At 38.5% G+C, this 23,930-nt stretch overlaps 1 protein-coding gene across 3 annotated transcripts in view; it reads right to left on the bottom strand.

Annotated features, from left to right (window-relative positions):
• LOC124610593 (U3 small nucleolar RNA-associated protein 18 homolog) overlaps positions 1–23,930 on the bottom strand; it is a 95,898-nt gene that overhangs the window by 20,462 nt on the left and 51,506 nt on the right. For all 3 annotated transcript variants that reach the window (XM_047140171.1, XM_047140173.1, XM_047140172.1), the window contains 4 exons: positions 17,713–17,937; positions 17,174–17,357; positions 16,778–16,963; positions 13,657–13,854 (listed from right to left, as the gene is read on the bottom strand). In XM_047140171.1, the coding sequence (XP_046996127.1) occupies positions 13,657–13,854; positions 16,778–16,963; positions 17,174–17,357; positions 17,713–17,937 (793 nt within the window). The remainder of the gene's footprint in view (positions 1–13,656; positions 13,855–16,777; positions 16,964–17,173; positions 17,358–17,712; positions 17,938–23,930) is intronic.

Here is a 23,930-nt window from a genome sequence, read left to right as displayed (position 1 = left end):
CGGCGAGGACCATTCGCAACCGTCTCCATGAAGCTGGGCTACGGTCCCGCACACCGTTAGGCCGTCTTCCGCTCACGCCCCAACATCGTGCAGCCCGCCTCCAGTGGTGTCGCGACAGGCGTGAATGGAGGGACGAATGGAGACGTGTCGTCTTCAGCGATGAGAGTCGCTTCTGCCTTGGTGCCAATGATGGTCGTATGCGTGTTTGGCGCCGTGCAGGTGAGCGCCACAATCAGGACTGCATACGACCGAGGCACACAGGGCCAACACCCGGCATCATGGTGTGGGGAGCGATCTCCTACACTGGCCGTACACCACCGGTGATCGTCGAGGGGACACTGAATAGTGCACGGTACATCCAAACCGTCATCGAACCCATCGTTCTACCATTCCTAGACCGGCAAGGGAACTTGCTGTTCCAACAGGACAATGCACGTCCACATGTATCCCGTGCCACCCAACGTGCTCTAGAAGGTGTACGTCAACTACCCTGGCCAGCAAGATCTCCGGATCTGTCCCCCATTGAGCATGTTTGGGATTGGATGAAGCGTCGTCTCACGCGGTCTGCACGTCCAGCACGAACGCTGGTCCAACTGAGGCGCCAGGTGGAAATGGCATGGCAAGCCATTCCTCAGGACTGCATTCAGCATCTCTACGATCGTCTCCATGGGAGAATAGCAGCCTGCATTGCTGCGAAAGGTGGATATACACTGTACTAGTGCCGACATTGTGCATGCTCTGTTGCCTGTGTCTATGTGCCTGTGGTTCTGTCAGTGTGATCATGTGATGTATCTGACCCCAGGAATGTGTCAATAAAGTTTCCCCTTCCTGGGACAATGAATTCACGGTGTTCTTATTTCAATTTCCAGGAGTGTATATTCAGGAGAGTGGAAATTGAAATGTCCAGTGGTGCCTCTCCTGCTCCCAGTTGGCCGGTTTGACAGCCTGCCTCTCTTTAAAAAAAAAAATCTCGCAATTAATAGTGGATGGGATTATTTGTAATCGAGAGAACAAGAACTCTTCAAAAAATCTGAACTCTTCATTGCCCATTAGTTAATAACTTGGCTGTTTCGTGTGACATAAAATTAAATATAGGTTATATAAAACCAGTACTGACAAGAGATAAGCAAGAAATTACACATTTCTTCAAACCTTAGCTCCTAGCATTTTTTTTCTCTCTAATCTTGCTACAGCTTTACATGGCGTGTTTTCCTTTCTGTGAAAGAATCTTTTACCTCATCAAAGTTTGTCAAACGTTTTGCTACATGGAAAATCGAAATGTAGTTATCTAATACTGAAAAAGCTGTTAATACAAATAATACCCAAGACTGGTGTGGTTTCTCGATCTGATTACGTCAATTTTGTCACTGTCTGCTAGATAAAACAAAATACGCCTTTCTAATACGGCAGCAATTTTGTAACACACCAAATAAACGAGACTTTTTTGGCACAAATGGTCATTTTTATAACACGACAGAATATAATCCAATAAGTATCAATATCAAATGCCTATTAGGTCTACTACAAGCAAAAAGCTTTATGTTAGGAAATAGTTTCACGTTTCATTCATATGCACCAGCTTCTCTAGCATGAGATCGAAAACTAGTATTACGAAATTTTTACATAGATTTGGAATCGTCTTATTCTTCCATAATTTGTGTGATGTCCCCGTTTCTTCTCCGTCCTCGTTCTAACAAACAATCCTGTCATCACCAATTCTGTAGCTATTGCTGCCACTGTCAAAATTTGTTCGCCGATTAACTTCACTAACCCTGCCAGAATCACAGGTTTAGTTCTCCCGGAATTATTCTCTGGCTAGGCGTTGTTACGTGTTCGTACAACACGTTTTCTGCGTTACTTCCATAATAGAACTTAAGCGGCTGGTAGCCGGGGACTGTACTACTGGTCCTTACTAGTGTAGCGATCTGGCTAAACATTTTCTGTCAAAACTTCATTTTCTTGGACACACCGAGAAGATAATACATAATATTTCTTACCTGTTATTCCTGTCAGTCGTTTATTTCTATTCTGATAGTATGAATCTATGGATTTCGCTAGTAATCATAACAACGCTGATCATTCGCACACCCAATCAACCACATAATCAGACAGCGATTGCCATTCATCCATTCGGCTTTACTCCACTCAGCTCATATAGCCCCGTCCCCTTTTGTCTGTGGAAAGTTTATTTCTAGATGCGACGAGGATTCTCCTGACAGAGACATCACGTACACTATGCATGCATTCAAAAGTCAGCTTATGATTCATTCAGAAATCAACTTAAATGTGTTCAAAAATGTTCAAAAACCAACAGGGAAGCGTTTCAAAATCATATGACTAATTGATAGGCAAACGTGCGCTGGATGCTAGGTGCTTTGTGAAACAAGTTTTTTTTTCCCTCAAGAATATGAATTTGGAGCCCCCTTTTCCCGGTAGTATCTAGCTGCTTGCTGCGACTGCTTGCACAGCCAACAGCCACATTCCTGTTGACAGAAGCGGGAGAATCTACTACTCAAACGTGACTCTACTGCGCATGCGCATGAGCCCGCGTGTTAACTGCTAAAACAAATCAAATGTAAACAGTTGCGACTTCACGCTCATTGGAGGCAATTTGTTGTTATGAAGCACTGCATAGTCTTCCTAAAGCCTTTGACACATTTTCAATTGGCAGACGCTTGCATGAGCACTTGTGTCGTCGTTGTATATGGCGCATTTCCTTTGCAATTTAAGTTATTTTCGTTTTTTTCTCTCGTTTATGTTTTATTGTTGAAGTATTATTCTGCAGTAGCGGGATACAGTAATATCCTTTGTTAGTGTGTCGGTTCTTACCAGACAAGATTACAAAAATTTAACTGAAAATTAAAACAATGAAAAATTCCTGGAATTCTAAAAATATCCCGGTTTTCTCCCGGATGAAAAAAATCCCAGGTTTTTCCCGGATGTTCCGGGTCGTAGACACCCTGCCTCTAGGAGATTGCAAGTAAAAAGTTTCCTGATGATTGTAAAACGTTGTGACATGAGCTTCAGAGACCTATCCTGATCTATGATCACTCAACTGCAGCCCACAACTCAATGGAAAATGGTCAGAGCTGGTCCAAATCATGCACTTTTTGTTTGGTAGTGTCCAGGATATGTGAGATGCCACAGAAGCACCCTCATTTGTGTCAAGTATTACTATACAGAAACAACAAACCAGTGCATTGGCTGGTTGGAGGTACAGGTCACCCATATGTTGCTATACAAGTGCAAGCAGATACTCATGATGGGACAGTAGGTTCCTGTATCATTTGCCATACCCTGACAGTGGCATGTGCTGCAATTCCTAAGTTCACAACCTTTTCTCATTATTTAGCATAGCCACACATGTAGAGGCTTTTGTACCCCTTTGTGAATGATGGTGTGATTCCTTTCTGTCCTAGTGATTTCAGACATACTATCTGTTCTTAACTTTGTGACAGTTGATAGTGACCCCTGTCGTAAGAGAACTGTTCAAAAAGTATCTGACTTCTATTTGTAAAATCAGTCTTCATTCACACACAGTTGTTTGATGCTAGTCACCTTCAAAGAACTCCCCATCAGCTTCTAAACACCTCTCCCAATACTGCAGCGGGTGTTGGATGCATAGCTGGAAAGCCTCTTTTGGTATGGTGTGCAGCTGCTCTGTGGAATTCTGCATAATGCCTTCCTGTTCTGAAATCTGGTCCCTTTCAGATCTCTTTTAGTTTAGGGAAAAGACAGAAGTCACTTGGTGCTAGGTCAAGGGAATAGGGAGGCTGACAAATCACAGCCATGTTGTGTTCGGTCAAAAAACTCTACATTAGTTGAGAACGACAAGTGTGTGTGTGTGTGTGTGTGTGTTATCGTGGTGAAGGCACAACTGCCTGCAGCCCACAAGCCTGACCATTTGCATCTTACTGCTTCACAAAGGTGGTAGTACTTCTTATTGAAATTAGTAACATACTTGTTATGAACTACACCACTGGAGTCAAAATAGGAAGTCAGCATGACTTTCAAATTGTTGTGGGCCTGCCACACTGATCGAGGACGACGGACACTTTCATTGCAATGACTCAAACTTTGTTTCTAGGCCGTACCCATAAACCCAGGATTCATCACACCAGAGATCACCAAGTTAAAGTTGAGATTACTGTTCATAGTATGCAGCATGTCCTTTACAACCTCTGAATGAAGCTGCTTCTGCTCAGTTGCTAGCAACTTTGGCACAAATTGTACTGAGATCCTCCTGAGGTCGAAATGTTCTGTACAATGAAATGAATGTATCAAACACTAATTCTAACCTCATCTGCAAGTTCTCTGATTGTGATTGGTCTACATTTGCAGATGCTGAGGCCTTCCTGAACATGCTTCACTGTTCACTGATGAGTAGCCATATTTGAAGTAGCTGTTCCTCTTTCTTATCTGTGCTGTACCTATTGCTTCATCCCCAAACACTTGCCAAAACTTGTTGACTGTGTCAACTTGAGATTCGCCAAGCTTAAAATAATATTTGATGCAATAATGTTGTTCCATTTTTGCTGTCATTTTGCACACTAAGCAAAATCCCATGATTACCACTTACACGTGTTCACATGTCAACGGCATGCCGTCAAATGGCAGTCGTGAGAAAAGTCAGGCATGCGCACTACATATGCTTACAAATATAAAGAACACAAGCCTTCTGAAACCACTGTTGCTCTCGACAACAAAAAATGAAGTTGAATACTTTTTGAACAGTCCTCTTACACTCATGTCACTGCATCATGTGAAAATCCAGTGTTTGCACAACCATCTAGATGGAGTTTCTCCAGTGTTGGGTTCCCAAAATCTTAACATGATCCTGAAGTATGCGGTACTAACACCATTTATAAAAGTGGCCAGTATGAGGCCAGTACAAGGTTTGATGACACTCCAGTCTCATGACAAACTGAACTACTCCCTTCACTGTGGCACCTGGAAAACATTCTCTCTTCACCACAGGATTTCTCACTTATTTATCATGATTGTAAATGTAAGACCTTGTTTGCAGATAATGGAGTCGTAGATGACATTACCATAATGCATTTCTTTAAATGAAGTATTATTTCACATGGTAACTCATTCTGGATTCCACCTGAAAGCTTATCACATAAGCCTTTCAGCATTATTGCTTCATTGGATGGTGTCATCTCTCTCTTCAGATTTTCTTCCATCTCTGTCTCAATCAGACTTATGAAAGCCCACACTTTGACGCTTGCATTGATTTTTCAATCCTGTTCTAGTGTTCATCTCCTTCATGTCAATCTCTTCTAAGGGATCTGAACAGAGAATTAAAAAGGAATTTGTGCCAATGAAGAGATCACTTTTTGCAGTTACATCGCCATGAGACACTAATTCTGCAATCAGATACTGGTTTGCAAGGCACATCCAGGAGCAGGTATACACTAAGATCATGATTTATCAATGATGAGAAACAAGCTGAAATTTAAGAAAATAATCAGAAAGAGTCAATGTACAAAGAAATGGGCTTTTAAAGTACTGCGGAATAATTGTTTGCATTCAAAGTTCTCTGAGGCTACAGATTTTATGATAATGGTAACCATGGTAGGTAGCAGAGTTCAGTAGGAATGAACATCCCTAAAAAGGGTAATCACATCAGTGGAACAGACAAATATAGGCAAGAAGTAGGTAAATGTGAACAACTTTGAGTAGCAGAAGAAATATGTCAATTGTTTGATGGAAGAAGAAAATTAAAAAGTTCAGGAAAAAAAGGAATAAAAAAACTGGACATCTTTGAAAAACACATTGCAAGTCAAGAATTTATTCACTTTTCAACAATTCTTTAATATAAAAATAATTTTGAAATGGACATTGTAGTATTTTCAAATTTTATGTCAGATCTTTGGAAGGGATTTTCAGCAAGATTCCAAGACTTCACATACAGAGAGCAGGTGGTGTGATATTTAATATCGCCTTTTGAAGTTTCTCCAGTGGCATAATGTACTGAGTTCTGCATTTTAAAGCCTTTACTCCAAATGGAGATAATGGACTCAAAAGAAACACTTTCCCTCACAAACATTTAAAACTGTGTCCACTGGAGAATTATGGTGTATAGCTAATACAGAATACAGTGGGCGATGCGCAGTGACCAGTTTTCATCCAATGCACTGGGTGAGTTCATTTGTTTGTTCAAAAGAGGCGGCCGATAAATTTTTACCACCTTTCGGCCGGTGAGAGATGTCAGAATTGAGGTGTGCGCCCTGCAATCTTTCTCAAATGATTTTACAGAAACTATTTGGTAAAAGAATTTCATTTTGCTTTACTTACAGCTTTGTATATCAGGTTCATGATAATGTGCCCATTATTTCATTAATGGTTATAGTTTTGTGATATTTCTGTGCAAGTAACACAATGTGAGAAATTCATAAAAGTGTGCAGTGAAAAATAGAGGTTGCTATGACTCTGCGTTTGGTGCATATTACATAATATGTTGTTGCATAAGAAATTTGGCTAAGATATTGAATTTTTCATTACACTTGGGTAGGGGTACCTATCTGTCACCAATCTCATGAAAACTGATCTGATGTAGCACCCTCATTTGCGATCACACAGCACCAGCAATAAAGCCATAGTGAAATATAACAATATTCCTCATATTTTATAAACACTTTCAGATATCGAAATGAGATTTTGGTTCATGATAGCACGCAAAGAGGAGAGTATTTTACCATATCATTACTACGTAGAACTTCATTACCTACCACGTTATTGGAGTAATTACACACTTTTTCGGTGATGACAATGATGATGATTGGTTTGGAGGGCACTCAACTGCATTGTCATCAGTGCCCGTACAAATTCCCAATATTTATACAGCCCAATTTTATTTATTTATTTATTTATTTTTTCGCTGTCCAGTCTAACCACTGTCACGAATGATGATGATGAAATGATGAGGACAACGGAAACACCCAGTTCCCGGGCAGAGAAAATCCCCAACCCAGCCGGGAATAGAACCTGGGATGCCATGATCCAGAGGCAGCAACGCTAGCCACTACACTACAAGCTGCGAACTCACTTTTTTGGTGAAAGAGCATAATTTTTAATGGCCATCGATAGCCAGTGAAACGAGGAATGCTATGAGTTTTGGAACAACATATGTGACAACATTGCTATTTCATAAGCTACCGACTTTCCTTTTCCTCAGTTCCTCACTTAATAAAATTAATAAATCACCTTTTCAGAATTCTCTCGCATTTGTGCCCATGGTAGTGAGGTGAGACAGTATAGACTCTGCTGTGTTTTGGCAACATAAGCAAATTTGGACATGTCATCCAGAGGAATGTGAGGTTTTACTCAAAATTCGTCATTTGATGCTTCTCTGAAAGGTACAAATGGCTAACAAGCCAGGCGAAAATAAATCGCTGCATTTTCCGTGGAATTATTTTTAGATACTAACAAAAGCAGAGGTGACGGTAGATCTTTTCGAACGGTCACCATGCACGTGTGGGTGTGAAGGGACTACACTTAACATTTACAGAAAATGTGAGCATAGGTTTCAGTTTAGAATGGCACTTCCCTTCCAGCGCTTTGCATTTCCCCTACAATGCCTGCCCATAACCCCCACCACTACCATTCTCCCCATGTGTGCCCTGTCGTCTGTTCATCTACTGGCCATGGCACTCTGCGCGGACGATACACATGTCCCAGACAAATATGGAAATTGCTAAAAATTTGTCATTTATCTGGCTACTACATTTGGCTCCATATATTTTTGTGAAACTTCATTTTCAAAAATTAATTTACTGAAGAACCAATATCGCTCAAGATTAACAGATGCCCACCTTGAAGAATCTTCATAAAAGCTGCTTCCCGCATGAAAATAAGTATAAAAAAAACTGGCTCAAGATCACAAATGTGATTTCTTCCACTGAATATAATTATGCCTATCTATTGTATTTTGTATTATTTTGCAAGTGAAAATTAAAATCAATGTGTTATTTTTGTTTAACATTGATAAAAAATTTCGAAAGTTTTCGCACCCTACCTGAGATCACTTGCCAACAGCTGCTCTAGATCAATGGTCATCACACTTTTTTGCTCAAGATCCAATATTGAGATTTTGGGGCAGCACCTAAGGTTGTATATGTTATGACCACTATCTTAATTAGTAACCTACATACATTAGTGAGTTAGGAGGTCTCAATAGTCTAGTTAATAGTAAGGGAGCAATAAATTGGCCACTGGCCGCCTGATACTGATAGGAACCATTCGGAACACTGTGTGCTGACTGTGGTCCCCTCCTCAAGTGATCTAACAGTTCTGGCACTATAGCTGCACAGTGAAATGTTGTTGGTTTTACAGCAAGTGCGAACGACTTTGATTAGTAATAGTATTTGTACTTACTTTAAATGCACTACTGAATATAAGGCACGAAAAAAAAATTGATAAATGATTTAAATGCCAGTTTTTCCTACTCACAGCCTTTATTAATTTAATGTCCTTTGCTACAAATAACTACAACATTTACAGATGACAGCCTCTGTGATGTTCATCCATGAAATCAGGTAACTTTCGTGTACAAATTTATACCACAGCATCTGATTGGTTCAAGTCGCACATGCTCGTGAGTTGTCAGTACATGAAGACAATACAACACTCTTGCTCTCACATCCTCTAATTCCACAGTGGCCACATTACTTATCCTTCTGCCCCTGATGTGTACAGCCAACTTTACTTTGCTTATTGCCACGTTCTCCAACATCAATTAAAATTAAACATATCTTAATATATTACTGCTTCTGTAAGTATTTTTATTTGTTTCTGAGCAGTGAAACTGCAAACTTAAAATGTTCTTAACACTGAATGACATTTCTCGATTCAGTTGTTAGTTGGTAGATACATATTACAGTAAAACCTCCATATAATGTAAACCCAGATACAGAGGTAATTTTAGATGATCCTGACTGATTGCCTATATGTACTGTGTTAATTATCCCTCATTACAATGATGCTAAAATTACTTCATCACCTCGTTATAATGAAGGTAACGTTTTGGGGCTATTACTATTTTTTGCTTCTAAGAATCTGATCATAATGGTACGTATTGTTTGTTAAGTCTCTTGATGTTCTACACTGTACTTTCAGAAGATTTGCTACATACTCTGTGCTGATGGTAAGCAAGTAGCAAATAGCCTATAGCTGCAGGTGAGCTGTGCTGAGCAGAAAATAGAAAAATGTCATAGAGCTCCTGTATCTGAACCAGAGTTAGCAGTTTTAACCTGTACGTTGTTGAGCTTGTAGTCAGAAGTGTTTTGTTGGGCTCATACACAGTTTATTTACATTATTTTTGCAATCTGTCAGTGGTTTTAAGTTGATGCAAATACTCTTTGGACATAGTTAACAATATTTGGACAATAGTTTGAACTCAGGAAAGGATAAGATTAGAGACAAAAATGGAGGTTTTAAAAGACATAGATAATGGAACGAAACAGGTAAACACGTCGAGGACTTGCACAATCAATGTTAGCTACATTCTTTAAATTCTAAAACATCTAAAGGTGATTCAAAATGTTGGCGGAAAAATCCCACATGATAAATGGTGGGAAAATACAGTCCTGAAAACATGTACAATGCAGATTACATGGGACTGTTTTATCAGAAGATGATGGACTTTAGAGACAAAAATGTAAAGGCAGGAAACAATCTGAGGTACACAAAATGATCCTTTCTGCAGCACAGTTTAAACACTGGTGATCAGATGATCAACAAATCCCCGAGGTTTAAAAAAGGTAAGAAGCTTACCAGGTAAGATTACAGACATTTTATTTTACCTTCCTTTACTTTATAAGTTGATTCAGCATCTTCAGATGTACTGTTATGAGCATGCATGAAGAGTACATACCGTACTGTACTTTAATTTTGTATTTTTTTCCATTGTTCTAAATATGATTTCTTTTATTGCAGCCAATTACAATACAATTTGCAAAGCCTGGAAAAATAAAATTGTGTTGCTGGTGGATAACTGCAGTGAGTATAACAATATGCCAGCACTGATGAATGCAAAACTATGCTGCTTCCTCCCCAAACTGTACTTTGATCTTTCAGCCGCATGACAAAGGGATACTTAAAAACTTACTGACAAAGTACTGTTCACAACTAATCCAACATGTGACTGAAAACTTGGGACGAAAAAAAAATCACAATTTCTACAGTCTCTATGTGTAGCAGGCTTGTGACATGATTGCTAGCTCCTGGAACAGAGAACAGAGCAGAGCCAAATGTGATTGCGAGCTGCCGGTGAAAAGCAAAGATTTCTGAAAGTGTAGATGTTGTGGTGGATGAAAAAATGCAGGATGATGACCAATGCGATCTTGGGATGTATTCACAAGTAACTGGTGAAACCATAGTAGTTGAATATGTGTCAGTGGAAGATGAGGCACTCGTGTTTGAAGAATACACCAAAAAATCTACCGTCTTAGAATTAAAGGGTAATTTATCTGTTGAAGATTGTAAGAATGACAATCATGTGATATGTGCACGCCCTTCTCCTCTGATGGGGCCAATAGGATAATTGGAAACTATTCAGCAAACAGTATCTTCAATCCCCAAATTCCAGTGGAACAATTGTGCTGAAAGTGATAAAGACAATATTTACAAGTTCATTATTTGTCTTTTAAAGTTATTTCTCACGAAAAAAAGCACTAAAGTACTGTACACACTGTCCTTTGAGGTACAGTACTGTAGTAGTCACTATTAAAATAAAAAAAATAAAAACCATGTTGTAACAGTAACCCTGCTATAACAATATCATTTTTATGGTCCCACGAACATTGTTTTATCGAGGTTTGACAGTACCATAGAATAGGGCCGAGAACTGTGAGCCACACGAACACTTGATTGAAGATGCATGTGATCCACTGGCTGCAGTTTGACCACTGCTCTAGTCTATCTGGTGTTATTTGAGGATATTAAGTTAACACAGAACAAATACTTGTCCAATGCTGTACAATGACCTTGCTATGAGATTCAAAAGTAACCACTGCACTGGAATACATCAGCTCACTGCATATCAGAGCACAGAAATTAAAGTGGATGTAAGAAAATAATTGTTTGGAATTCAATACATGGGAGAAGTTCAGCTACTCTGACAGCTCACACATACTTTACGTAAGTGTTGTAGCGTATGAGATTGTCGGAAGTACATAAGGTAATCCATCCCTTCTGTCACTAGGGCAATGTTCAGGCAGGTGGCTGCGGCAGTCATGAGTATAAGTTTTACAAGAAATGAACTGAGGCCCCAGATAAATCTACTATGACTAACCCAACAATAATTTTTATCCTGACCATGGTAACTATACTAGCCTAAACTGTTTACTTGTTGATTCAACTCCTAATTCAATCGATTAAAGATGCATGTCTGCCGCTTCCAATACAATGTGAATCCCAATCAGTCTGTCTTTTGAGGAAACAGTAAGACCAGACCTGATGATTTCAATGCTTTCTGGTCCTCGTTTCATCCAGCTCCTGGTAGCATGTATAATTAGCCACATAGCTTTTAACAATTGTGTCAAACTCTGAATATGTCTAAGGTTGATTGCTAACAATATTCACATGTACTGGGAGCACTTCTTGTGGTTTGGTATTTCTGTGAGCTGTGATGTATTCACTGCAATATAGTGATTAGAGTCACTGTCTAGTGTGCTGCAGGTTGCCAGTTCAAACCCGGCCACCAGGGATTATTTGTTACTTAGTTTATGATGTCTGGAAGGTTCTTGTACATCTTTTCTTTGTGTATTCTGAAATATTTGATCTGTATAAATACAAATATTCTGGAATAGCCTATGTTTGTAAAATAGCTGCACTCTCCGTCCAAGAGTTCAGTTCTGTTCTGGTTGTACATTGGTGCCAATAATGTATGTGGTTCCAGAACTAAGTACTGTATTTCACTGCCTACAGATTTAAACTTGATTGTGGTTTCGACGTGATAAAATTTTCATTCCATCAGTTTTTGGTAAAACTCCACACTGCTTCGTGTTCCAAGACCACCCTTTTCTTCCCACATGCATAAAAGAACTTTCTGACTGTCATAAAAAACAGATTTATTTCAATAGTTATAGAACTACGCAGCTCATGTGTTGTGAAGCAAAGAGGGAACAAGTTCACAGCTACTGAATAATTTTATTTTATTGTTTTAAACCTATACTGCAAATCAAAGAGACAATGAATAATCAGAAAGCTAATGGGTGGTATTCTTGAAATATAACCTGACGAACAGACAGACATGTAGTCTTTTATTCGGTCTGCCTCTAGGCCACTTTACACAACATGAATGCACCCCACGTCTTATCAATTGTAGATCACTTTTTCTGTAGCACAGATTTAGGCCATCAATGTGGGATCGTTGGGTACACAGGGCGCAGAAGAAACTTTGTATCAATGTCATTGCAGGTTGGACAACACTGAATCACGTAAAACTCAACAGATAAACAATAGGTTGGAAACACACTATTGTGGAGCTGCACACAGAAAATTTGTGGCAAGCATGCAGGAATTTGTGCACCTATCCTACCTTTCTCCAGCAACTAACTGTTACACTAAAGACCCCACAGACAATTCAATTTGGTTGCTTAAGCTGAACAATAAAAAATATAGCTTTGTATATAGAGCTGGTTACATAAGATAAGATTTTGTGATTTTTATATAATTTTGTGATTTTTACTGGGCAGAGCTTGACTATTAAATCAGCTGCAGTAGGAGTACTGTAACATTCCTACAGTCAGGTAGTTAGCATGAAGTACTATACACTGTAATGTTGCTTATGATTAAATCCAAAAGTCAGGTGCTTTAATTTCCACTAATGTATAGATAACAAGAAAATTTTGTTTCTAAAAACTAGATCAGTATCAGTCAACCAAGACATTTGTGAAAAAGAAAACAATTTAAATTTAATACATATCACTTTCACCCATACTTGACTCAATCTTCCTGACTAAAATTGCTATAAAGTTGGTGTGATTAAAAATGTTACAGGCACACACTGTACAAATTTTCCTAACAACTCTTCATGCACTGCTGAGCACATCCAATCCAATTCACTTACTTGACAAATTTTTGGAAGATACTGACTGTCTAAAATTTGATATGATAGATTTTGCATCAATTCAGCAAAACCATTGTGAAGTACAGAAGAATACTGACAGCAAAGCTGCCAAAATATAGTCTATTTCAGATGTCTCTTAGGAATCAAATTTCACAATACATCAGCAGAAAATTAAACAGTACTTCATGAAAGTTGGCAAATATTTCATAATTTGACGAATTCTCCACAAATTATTAGTAGAGGGTTGAAAGATAACAGTGACTCATGAAGCATTCAGTATTTCTTATCAACTGCAGCGTAAAAAAACATTGCCCCAAGTCATTGTATGAAATTAAATGTCCCTGATCCACATTCTGTTATTGTTGTACTACTATCATAGACCCTTTTTACAGTCTCCCTGTATCCTAGAATTTATCCCAATTCATCTCTTAAGCAACATTTACTACAGAAAGCTCTACCACATCATACCAACAGAGTTTCACATAAGTATTAAATTAATTTCTTTTGATATTTAATAACCTTTTGGATAACTTTACTACAATCATAATTACTATGCTCAAGTTAAATTAAAAATTTACCTTCATATTTGTAATATCACCTCCTTGCGACAAGTTGACACACATACTCTTTCCAGCTATCATGTCATACTTGTAATAATGACTATGATGCTGAGAACCAACAATAAATTTTTCTCCATCCATTGTAAAATGAGAACAGCGGATTGGAAACCGCTCAAACTGAACTGACTGTAGTTTTGTATTGTTATGGCCATCAACCTGAACCAAAATTAAAAGCAAGTTTCAATGGTAACAAATCGTTAAGTATCTGCAATTTCAAGACAACTAAATTACATTAAACATTCTTATTCACTTAAAAAGCTATTTAAAAATGTTTCATCAAAAGCTTCATATCATTATAGTTCCCCAACTATCACAGTACTTTCCAGCGTTGAAAATATTTTTCTTCTTCAACTCGTCATAAAAATAATTACTCGCATTTCAGTATTTTATTCTGCTTAAAATGTGGAATAATGAGAACATTTTTAACTGCTGGATAGGGGACAATCTCCCATATCCGCGGCTGTAGACTATGGCACAGCCACTGTCTACGCAGCAAGATGTCTCTGCCATTTTCTCCAAAAGAGGAATGTAGCACCGAGCTGGTGCCTTATGATCAGTCACATGCTACACAACAGAGCGCTGTGGATTGATACCCAGTCAAGATATCTGCAAGTTGATGCAGCTCATCTTGCTTGAGACACCCGCTGCACTATGAGGGTACCAAATCCACTAGGTACAGCCAGCACCAACTTGTGTCCATGAGCTACGCGACACCAGACAACTTCCCAATATTGCTCCACCTGGGCGGCCCTTTATAGCAAGCTGCCCAACAGCCCAACTGTCATACCTCAATGTCTCAACTCAACATCGGAAGTGCAGCCAATCTATTCGTCAGAGCACAGTGCTCATCAGTAAAACTAGGGACCTCACCAGTGCCGTGTATAAAGACTCTTCCTATGGCACTATTTCTCAGTAAAGACTGACAATGTCCTCTGTAAATCCAAAAACTGTTGCAGTGTTTGTGACAAATCTTCATCAGATCGGGAAAATCTGTATGTTGCTTTGACTCTGAAGGTGTTTCAGTTGCTACCATTATTGTGTGCTTTCTATATACACTACTGGCCAATAAAATTGCTAAACCAAGAAGAAATGCAGATGATAAACAGTTATTCATTGGACAAATATATTACACTAGAACTGACGTGATAACATTTTCACGCAATTTGCGTGCACAGATCCTGAGAAATCAGTACCCAGAACACCCACCTCTGGCCGTAATAACGGCCTTGATACGCCTGGGCATTGAGTCAAACAGAGCTTGGATGGCGTGTACAGGTACAGCTGCCCATGCAGCTTCAACAGTTCGTCAAGAATAGTGACTGGCATATTGTGATGAGCCAGTTGCTCGGCCACCATTGACCAGACGTTTTCAATTGGTGAGAGATCTGGAGAATGTACTGGCCAGGGCAGCAGTCGAACATTTTCTGTATCCAGAAAGGCCCATACAGGACCTGCAACATGCATTATCATGCTGAAATGTAGGGTTTCGCAGGGATCGAATGAAGGGTAGAGCCACGGGTCTTAACACATCTGAAATGTAATGTCCACTTTTTAAAGTACCGTCAATGCGAACAAGAGGTGACTGAGACATGTAACCAATGGCACCTCATATCATCACGTCGGGTGATACGGCAGTATGGCAATGACGAATACACGCTTCCAATGTGTGTTCACCGTGATGTCCCCAAACACAGATGCGACCATCATGATGCTGTAAACAGAACCTGGATGCATTCGAAAAAATGACGTTTTGCCATTCGTGCACCCAGGTTCGTCTGTGATGCAGCGTCAAAGGTAACCGCAGCCACGGTCTTCGAGCTGATAGTCCATGCTGTTGCAAATGTCATCTAACTGTTCGTGCAGATGGTTGTTGTCTTGCAAACGTCCCCATCTGTCAACTCAGGGATCGAGACGTGGCTGTACGATCTGTTACAGCCAAGTGAATAAGATGCCTGTCATCTCAACTGCTAGTGATACGAGGCCATTGGGATCCAGCATGGCATTCTGTATTACCCTCCTGAACCCACCGATTCCATATTCTGCTAACAGTCATTGGATCTCGACCAACGCGAGTAGCAATGTCGCGATACAATAAACTGCAATCGCGATAGGCTACAATCCGACCTTTATCAAAGTCAGAAACGTGATGGTATGCATTTCTCCTCCTTACACAAGAAATCACAACAATGTTTCACCAGGCAACGCCGGTCAACTGCTGTTTGTGTATGAGAAATCGGTTGGAAACTTTCCTCATGTCAGCACGTTGTAGGTGTCGCCACCGGTGCCAACCTTGTGTGAATGCTCTGAAAAGCTAATAATTTGCATATCACAGCATCTTCTTCCAGTCGGTTAAATTTCACGTTTGTAGCACGTCATTTTTGTGGTGAAGCAATTTTAATGACCAGTAGTGTAGTAATAAAGTTTTATTGTTCTTGGCTACCTTGGCACTTCTCTCTGCTTGTGCATGCATTACCTACAATGGGATACTACACAACCTAATAGCCTGCAGGTTGTATTTAGCAGTCCCACACAGCAAATGATGAAACATCACAAGAAGGATATGTATGTACATCAATTCTACCATTTCATAGATTTGGTGGACAAATTCTTCTGGTAGGTTCTACACAACCTTTTTTATTTTTTTTGTTTTGGAATTAAAATTAATAAAACAATACTTTCACTGAAATTTGTTTCATTGTACCACAGCATATAACCCATGCATATTCACATATGTGCATATAGTTGTACCATAATTAGTTATTTCATTCTATTTTCCAATTCGTGTTTATTCCTTAACATGTAAAGGTCAGTGTAATTTTACTATATTCTCATATGTCTGATGACATTTTTGTAAGGTTTTGTATTTATTCAGAATATTTGAGTAATGTTCAAATCAACTAGCATCTATTTCATTTTCAGTGCTACCACGTTTCATTAACAGACACTCGGCAAATATCAATGTTGGCAGTAAATCAATTGGAAATAAACATTAAACTGACTTATTAATGTTCTTAAATAATGAAGTTGTGTGCTTGATCTCTTAAAACCACTCTTCAAGCATACCTACAAATGGGCATACCTGGAAAAGGGATGCAACGCCAGACAGACCAGCAACTAAAGCTACAGTTGCCGACGGATGGAACTGTACAGATTTAATTACAGGCCCCTCGCTGTAAGTGTCTCTATTTAGGTCTTTCAGTCGCTTCAGTTCTATTGTTCCCCGGTGTAATATAGATGACTTTTTGGCAAGGAAGTTCCCACAATGCTGCAATGAAAATGAAGTAAATTTATTTGCATTAAAAAAGGAAAAATTCCACAAAAAAAAAAAAAAAAAAAAAAAAAAAAAAAAAAAAAAAAAGAAACAAGGATAAAGGGAGAATGGGAGGAATAAGAAATAACAAGAGACAGATGGTCAGATGGTTGTATGTATGGACTGAAAGATAATATTTTTTAAAAGATTCAATAATTTTAATACCTGCAGTAATTCGTTATCTGATTCATCATCTGTATCATTTATTTTATTTGATCTCCCCAGTTCTGCCCACTTAGGAACACCCATAACTGATTCAAATTTTCGTTTGAGAGCATGGGTGTACTCATCTGAGGATGTGCTTGGTATTGCCAACCTTCGTCCTTGGCTTGCCAATGCTTCTTTGACACTATAAGAAAAAGACACACGATGATGTACAAAGAAGGTCATTGCATCATTCAGTAAGACTTAAAAGCTACTTCCATACAAATGTGTATGGAAATGAAACAAATAAAATATATGTAAGAAGACAGTGTAATTTATACAAAGTAAGCAGAAATGATTCAAGGTCAATAAATAAACCGAATGTGTAGAGTTAACTTGATTCAGAATATTTCTCTGTTACAAGAAACATGAAATTATTCCAAACAGATGCTCTAAAAATCCACTTACATAACAACAACATGAACTGAACAGCACAAAGTGCACTGATGGTCACTGGTTTAGCAGAATACATTTCTGTGTCATTTGATGGTAGTACTTACCATATCTCATTATCCTCATCATCATTCCAGGCAGGTTGTCTCTCAGGTGAGGCGAGAGTATCAGATGCTGGAGAGCTGTCAGAGTCTGGGCTATCATCCCCTTCATCAACACCAGAGTCTTCAGGATCAGAACCCTGTTCTAATACACGAGATACATCATCAGATTCCCATCGGTTGACATTCTCAATCACTTCAGATGGGTCTCCAAATACAAGTCTCTCCAGCCTGGAAGAAAGTTTGAAAGAGAGGTTGTGAAATTAAGTGCAGTTCAACTCCCCAAGAAAGACAGGAAAACGAAAGTCATATTTGGCTTAATGCTGAGAGATAAAGATAGCCAGGAAGAAGGGGTGGGTACAGGGGTGGGTACAGAAAGAGAGGAAGTTGAGGGGAGAAGAGGAAGGGGGGAGACAAGAGGGTGCTCACATACATGAAAAAAAAAAGTAACTGTATCAAAAGGAAAATTCATTTGGAAAAAAAGTACAAAGAGACAGTATAGTGGGCCAGTTATCTTCTAGTGGCAAAGTTCCAGCACTACCAGTACACATTTAACACATTTAAAAGTGAAGAAACTCTTCCTAGCCTTTAGAGCTATTAGTTCCTTCCTCACAAAGGAAAGAGGGATTGGTTGGGAAAGGCTTCAAGGGAAAGGCTGGTCACTCAGAACCCACGATGAGATGGACCACTCTCCAACAGGTTAAGGGAACTGCCGTTTAAGAAAGTAGGAATAGCTTTCTCACTTTTAAATGTTTCAACTGGCAGTTCTGGAATGTCACCTCAAGAGGGCAAGTACCGTTCAGCCATTAATCATCTTTGCAATTTTACATGTATGAAAGATTTCATTTCAGATATGTCAAAATAGCAAGATTTGATGTTTAATGATTTTGTTCCACTGACTATAACATACATCACAGACTTAAAGAATCATGAACAGGTTTAAAACAGATTCTTTTTTAAGTTATCTTTAGACGTCCCAGAGAACAATTTTAAGTTGGATACGGATGGCTGTCTTAGAATTCCTCCCTGCAGTTATTAGTCACACAATTACATAAGGTACTTACACCCTGAACTTTTCCAAGGCTTGTTTTGAAGTACATTAATTTTATACGCTATTATTACAATGACATTGCCACTAGCAAAGGCATTTTTTGATCCACTGCCAGCATAGGTTTAGGCTGTTCCTAATGTGGAGAACATATGCCTTTTGTTGCCACTCCTCTGGAGTACAGGCACTACTGGTAATATAATATGAAGACAGTTCTTTCACTTTTTCCACTGTTGCGCCTATTGTATTCTCTTCTACTTTTTAAAATTGTTGACTGTCTTCAATTGTTACCCTGGCAAGGGGCCCATACAGAGTGCTACCATCTGAAGCTAGGTGGATCCAGCATGCTGAAAGCATGATAAATACAGTAAACTGACAATGAGGAGGTAGTGAATAGAATTGGGGAGAAGAGGAGTTTGTGGCACAACTTGACTAGAAGGGATTGGTTAATAGTACATGTTCTGAGGCATCAAGGGATCACCAATTTAGTACTGGAGAGCAATGTGGAGGGTAAAAAACGTAGAGGGAGACCAAGAGATGAATACACTAAGCAGATTCAGAAGGATGTAGGCTGCAGTAAGTACTGGGAGATGAAGAAGCTTGCACAGGATACAGCAGCATGGAGAGCTGTATAAAACCAGTCTCAGGACTGAAGACTACAACAACAACGACATACGCATTGCAGAACATGACAATGACAAAAAGAGAGGAGAGTACAATTCAAGAGAGTGAAATGAAATTCCTAACAAGTATATTAGGGAAATGAACATGCAAGGAACAAAATTGGACTAATAAGCTGAATGAGAGAATTGAGAAGAACACATCAAAATGGTTATGACATGTCAACCGAATTAAAGCTGGAAGAATTCCAAAACGAATGCCGGAGACCAAGTTTGACACCATGAGGGAGACCTGGAGCAAATTTTGATTGACAGAATAAAGACCAGTTTAAGAAGAAGGAATGTGGATCGAAACAAAATAGTTATAGATGAAGAATTGTGAACAGACAGGGGAAGTGGAGAAGTACCATAAATGTACTAACTCTGCCAATTTCTGGATGAAGGGAAAAGATGACGACGAATATCACGTAGAGTCAAATAGATACAATAAATTCTATTCTTAAGACATGTTGTAAGATTGAAAAGTGCCTTCAAAAATGGTGATACATTTGTGTCTTAAAGATGCTGCATAGTCTCTTCACTAAGTCTCCATTAGAGATACATGAAGCCCCTAACTACCTGGGTTAATGTGGACCCAAAACGGATAACTAAAAAAAAACGTGGATGCTCCAATAATAGTATGCACTTCAGTTTGAGATGTTGAAACTAGTGTAGGCTTGTCCTTTAGGTTCCGGGTAAAAATGGCTATGTTTGATGTTACTGAAAAATTCATTACAAAAAGCACCAGCTGTTGTCTTTGTTGACATTAAGTTTCTCACCCTGAACAGCACTTTCTTGAATCCCGTAACAACATTTAAATCACCTCAGCCATCCTGATGAACTATCATATTTTCTTTCAATCTCATGAGTTTCACCGAACTCTCGTCGTTTCTTTATTAACATCTGACGGGGAACAGGAATGCCCCTTCTCTCTCTTCTGCCAGAACCACAAGTGGATTGAGTAACTGATTTAGTTTTGTGCAAGCTGATGCTGGCTTGGTTATCAACCTTGCTTGCAAAATTTAACATTTTCTTCTTTATTTTTTTTTAAGTCTATCCCTGTCTGTATGCCCATCTCACAAACTTAAAAAAGTTTTACTGAAGATTCACCCTTTTCTAACATTTCTATAGCTTTGTCATCTTCCTAGCATGTGGATACTGTCTGTAGGTTCAGTGACAACAAGGAATGTGATACAGGATAACACTTACTGTCAAGTTATATTCACAGAAGCTGCAGTATTACTAAGATCTGTTGGTAACTAAAAAATACACCCAACAATGCATTCTTTATGGCACTGTTTAACAATATGCTTTCATTTATTATCAGCGTAGAGCAAGAATGCTGAAGAAAACTATCCCAGAAAAAACCTAATTTCTTTTTTTTCTATCCCAGAAGAAACCTAATTTCTTTTTTTTCTTTTCTTTTATTTTCCTCTTGGCTTTAAGTGAGTCACAAATATTTTGCAAGGGTAGATCACAGAATGTACATCAAGATATAATTGGAAACAACAATTAAAATACTTCACAAATTTCCCACAATGGGACTGGGAGTTGCATCATCTTCTGGAGGTAAAACACGAGTTCCATGCATAATACTCAGTGTATGCTCAATGAAAATATTCGTTATAATTTTAACAGAATACTTCATGTTTCTTTTTTTATTTTTTCAAAAAATGCCCAACCATACATAGATAATAAACAAACTGGATAACATACTTGAAAAATATGTAGACTAACTGCACTTGTTATCATCGCTAAACTGTGTCCTGCTGATAAATGGTGAAATGTGACGAGGTTTCATCTTATTATAAGTTCTCAGGCCACTGTCACAAAGAAAAACTACAAATATTCAAGATTGCTGGTACAGCCATTTTCCACAGCAAGTATATAAATATTGTCAATCATAATTAAGTCCTTGTCAATCATAATTAAGTCCAAATCCAACAGCAGGGTCATGAATGAAGTACAACACTCAGCACTGAAAGCTCATAATATTAATATCTGAACACAAGTCTCCAATACCAGAACATCAAACATTTAAGAGCTACCAGCCTCTGCCTTGTGCACCAATCAGGTGCTACGGTAGAAACTACACACAAAAGTAACAACATTTTGTGAAATTGCATTCTAGGGGTTTTCATGTTTACATGCTTCATTTGCAGTTAAAATATTTATACTGGGAAGCTACAATGTGACAACATTAAGTCAATGAGATTGTCAACAGTGACAGTCAACATATCACAGTAACAAAGTCTGTGAACAACATATATTGGTGTTGTTATTTTGCTTACTTTTCTGTAAAAATAACTGTGTGGTCACTTCCTGCTATTACCATAAATTTGAAGTAAGTTGCTAATTTTTAATTTTTTTCATTTTGAATAACTACAACTTCTATCTTCCCTTACTAAGCAGAAACTATTTGTTTTAGGGTACTCCTAGAAGGAGAATGTTAACAGGTTGGAGTGAAAGACACACAGCTAGACAGACACAATTTTTGCATAGAGAAAGTAATAGCAATATTGACATTCATAATGATAATACATCCGTTTCTTTTAATTATCATAATATTAATATGTGAGCATCAAAAATAGAAGTACTGATTTTTAAAATTAATTATATATGGGGGCCAATGGTGAAAGGAACATTGCCATAAATGTGCACAAAAGAAAGAATCATATGTATAAATAGCCATAACGAGAGAGAAAAGGAAGATGGTAGCAATGTCAGAGACAAAGGAAAACATTTCGTGCGTGTGCGTGTGTGTGTGTGTGTGTGTGTGTGTGTGTGTGTGTGTGTGTGTGTGTACCCACCCATGCACCCACCCACACACGAGAAATGTTTTCCTTTGTCTCTGAAATTTCTACCATCACATGTAACCATTAAATGCTGTGGCAGAAAAGGACACATGAAATTAACACTGTTGTCAACAGTGGGAAATGAAAGATGGTAACGAGGCCGTCGTGGACAACAAATAGTTTGTTAGTGTCGTTTTTTCACTTACTTTGGCCTAAGAGTAAACAGAACCAACTCTGTGATTGTTTGCTGCCGCCACCAAAAAAATTTAGTGTGCTCCTAATTTTCAGTATCATCATTTTTAGTAGCTACAACGCGCCTTATTACAAGGAAACTACACTTGTTTTATGCTGTGCCTCAAAGAAAAACATTAACACGTCAGACTGAAAGAGAAAAGGTTAGAGAGAGAGAGAATGTTTATGTCGAGAAAGTAATAGGAATAGTGCAGATGTTGATAACGATAATTCTATTGTCATTCTGAAAGATACATTTAAATGTGCACTGAACATAATTTCAAATAATTTTGAGAACTGCAACTGTGGTTTGATGAATTTACAGTGCAAATTTTGTAATGCAAATTATTTCACGTCTGAGGTGGCTTTATGTGATGCAATGCCATTCACATTGTGTTGTCATAAGGGAAAAGTTAGTTTGCCGTCATTAACAAAATTTATTTTTCAACGCAATGTTTCAATGAGGCCTTTGATATGATCAAACAATTAATGAGAAATCACAGAATTATTTCAGAATACACGTACCTACAATGCAATCTTTGCCATGGATCAGTTCTGCAGCTAAAATTTCAGGATACTTTAAGATACACGACGTTTACTATCACAGATCAGATTCACTGCCACAACTGGTCGAGTTTCGACCACAGGCGATACTAGTGTTAATTAACATTCACACAAACTAAGTTGACACTTGGCATGGTAGCTCATGGGAGCGACAGCAAATGGGAAATGCCTTTACGGTCACACAGAACTGAACTCCTGGATGTAGAGTGGTGGAAATCATGAAATTTTTATGAAATTTTGCTCAACAAACTTGTATGGAATCACATCATTTTAAGTTAACAGCAGAAATTTGATTTCAGTTATGGCAATGAAATCCGAACACTGATGACAATCAATTCTACACCACTCTGATGTATACTGACATATCACATAGAAAATTGTTAATTTCTTTTCTTACACAGGGAAGTGAGAGATTCAACAATATCCAGCTGATTCTTTTATCAGGAGGTGTATTATGTGTTGAAAATAGTTGCTGATCACCAGTGCATTCAATCTTACATTTTGTGATTTGTTTTTGTGCTACATTTTATTAGTATGGTAGTGACAGTTTTTTCATACCATGCACGCTTTCAAGGCCAACATCTTCTTCAGTTAAAACTTTGGGGCGGAGGGGCCCAGAAGTTTTAACTGAAAAGTGACAGTTTTTGCTCAAGAAGAAAACTTTCAGCAAAATTAGTGCCAGAGAAAGGACTTATGCCTAAAACATATTAACAAACAGTTCTTCCCTTAAGTGGACAAGGAGAATGTGCTAATGACAGCATGTGTTGAAACACAACTTACTCTCACACACATCCATGCAGCAGCAAAAGAAGTGAAAACTGACGAATAAGAATTCATTTTATCAACAACTCAAGCTTTTATCAAGGCTAATATTCCACTGGAAAAGGCCGATCAAAGCTGAGAGAGAGGATGAACATTGTGTAATAT

This window comes from Schistocerca americana, chromosome 1 (assembly GCF_021461395.2).
Source record: "Schistocerca americana isolate TAMUIC-IGC-003095 chromosome 1, iqSchAmer2.1, whole genome shotgun sequence".
NCBI lineage: Eukaryota > Metazoa > Arthropoda > Insecta > Orthoptera > Acrididae > Schistocerca > Schistocerca americana.
The sequence above is the reverse complement of the archived record's forward strand: the minus strand, read 5'-3'. Positions and strand labels throughout refer to the sequence as shown.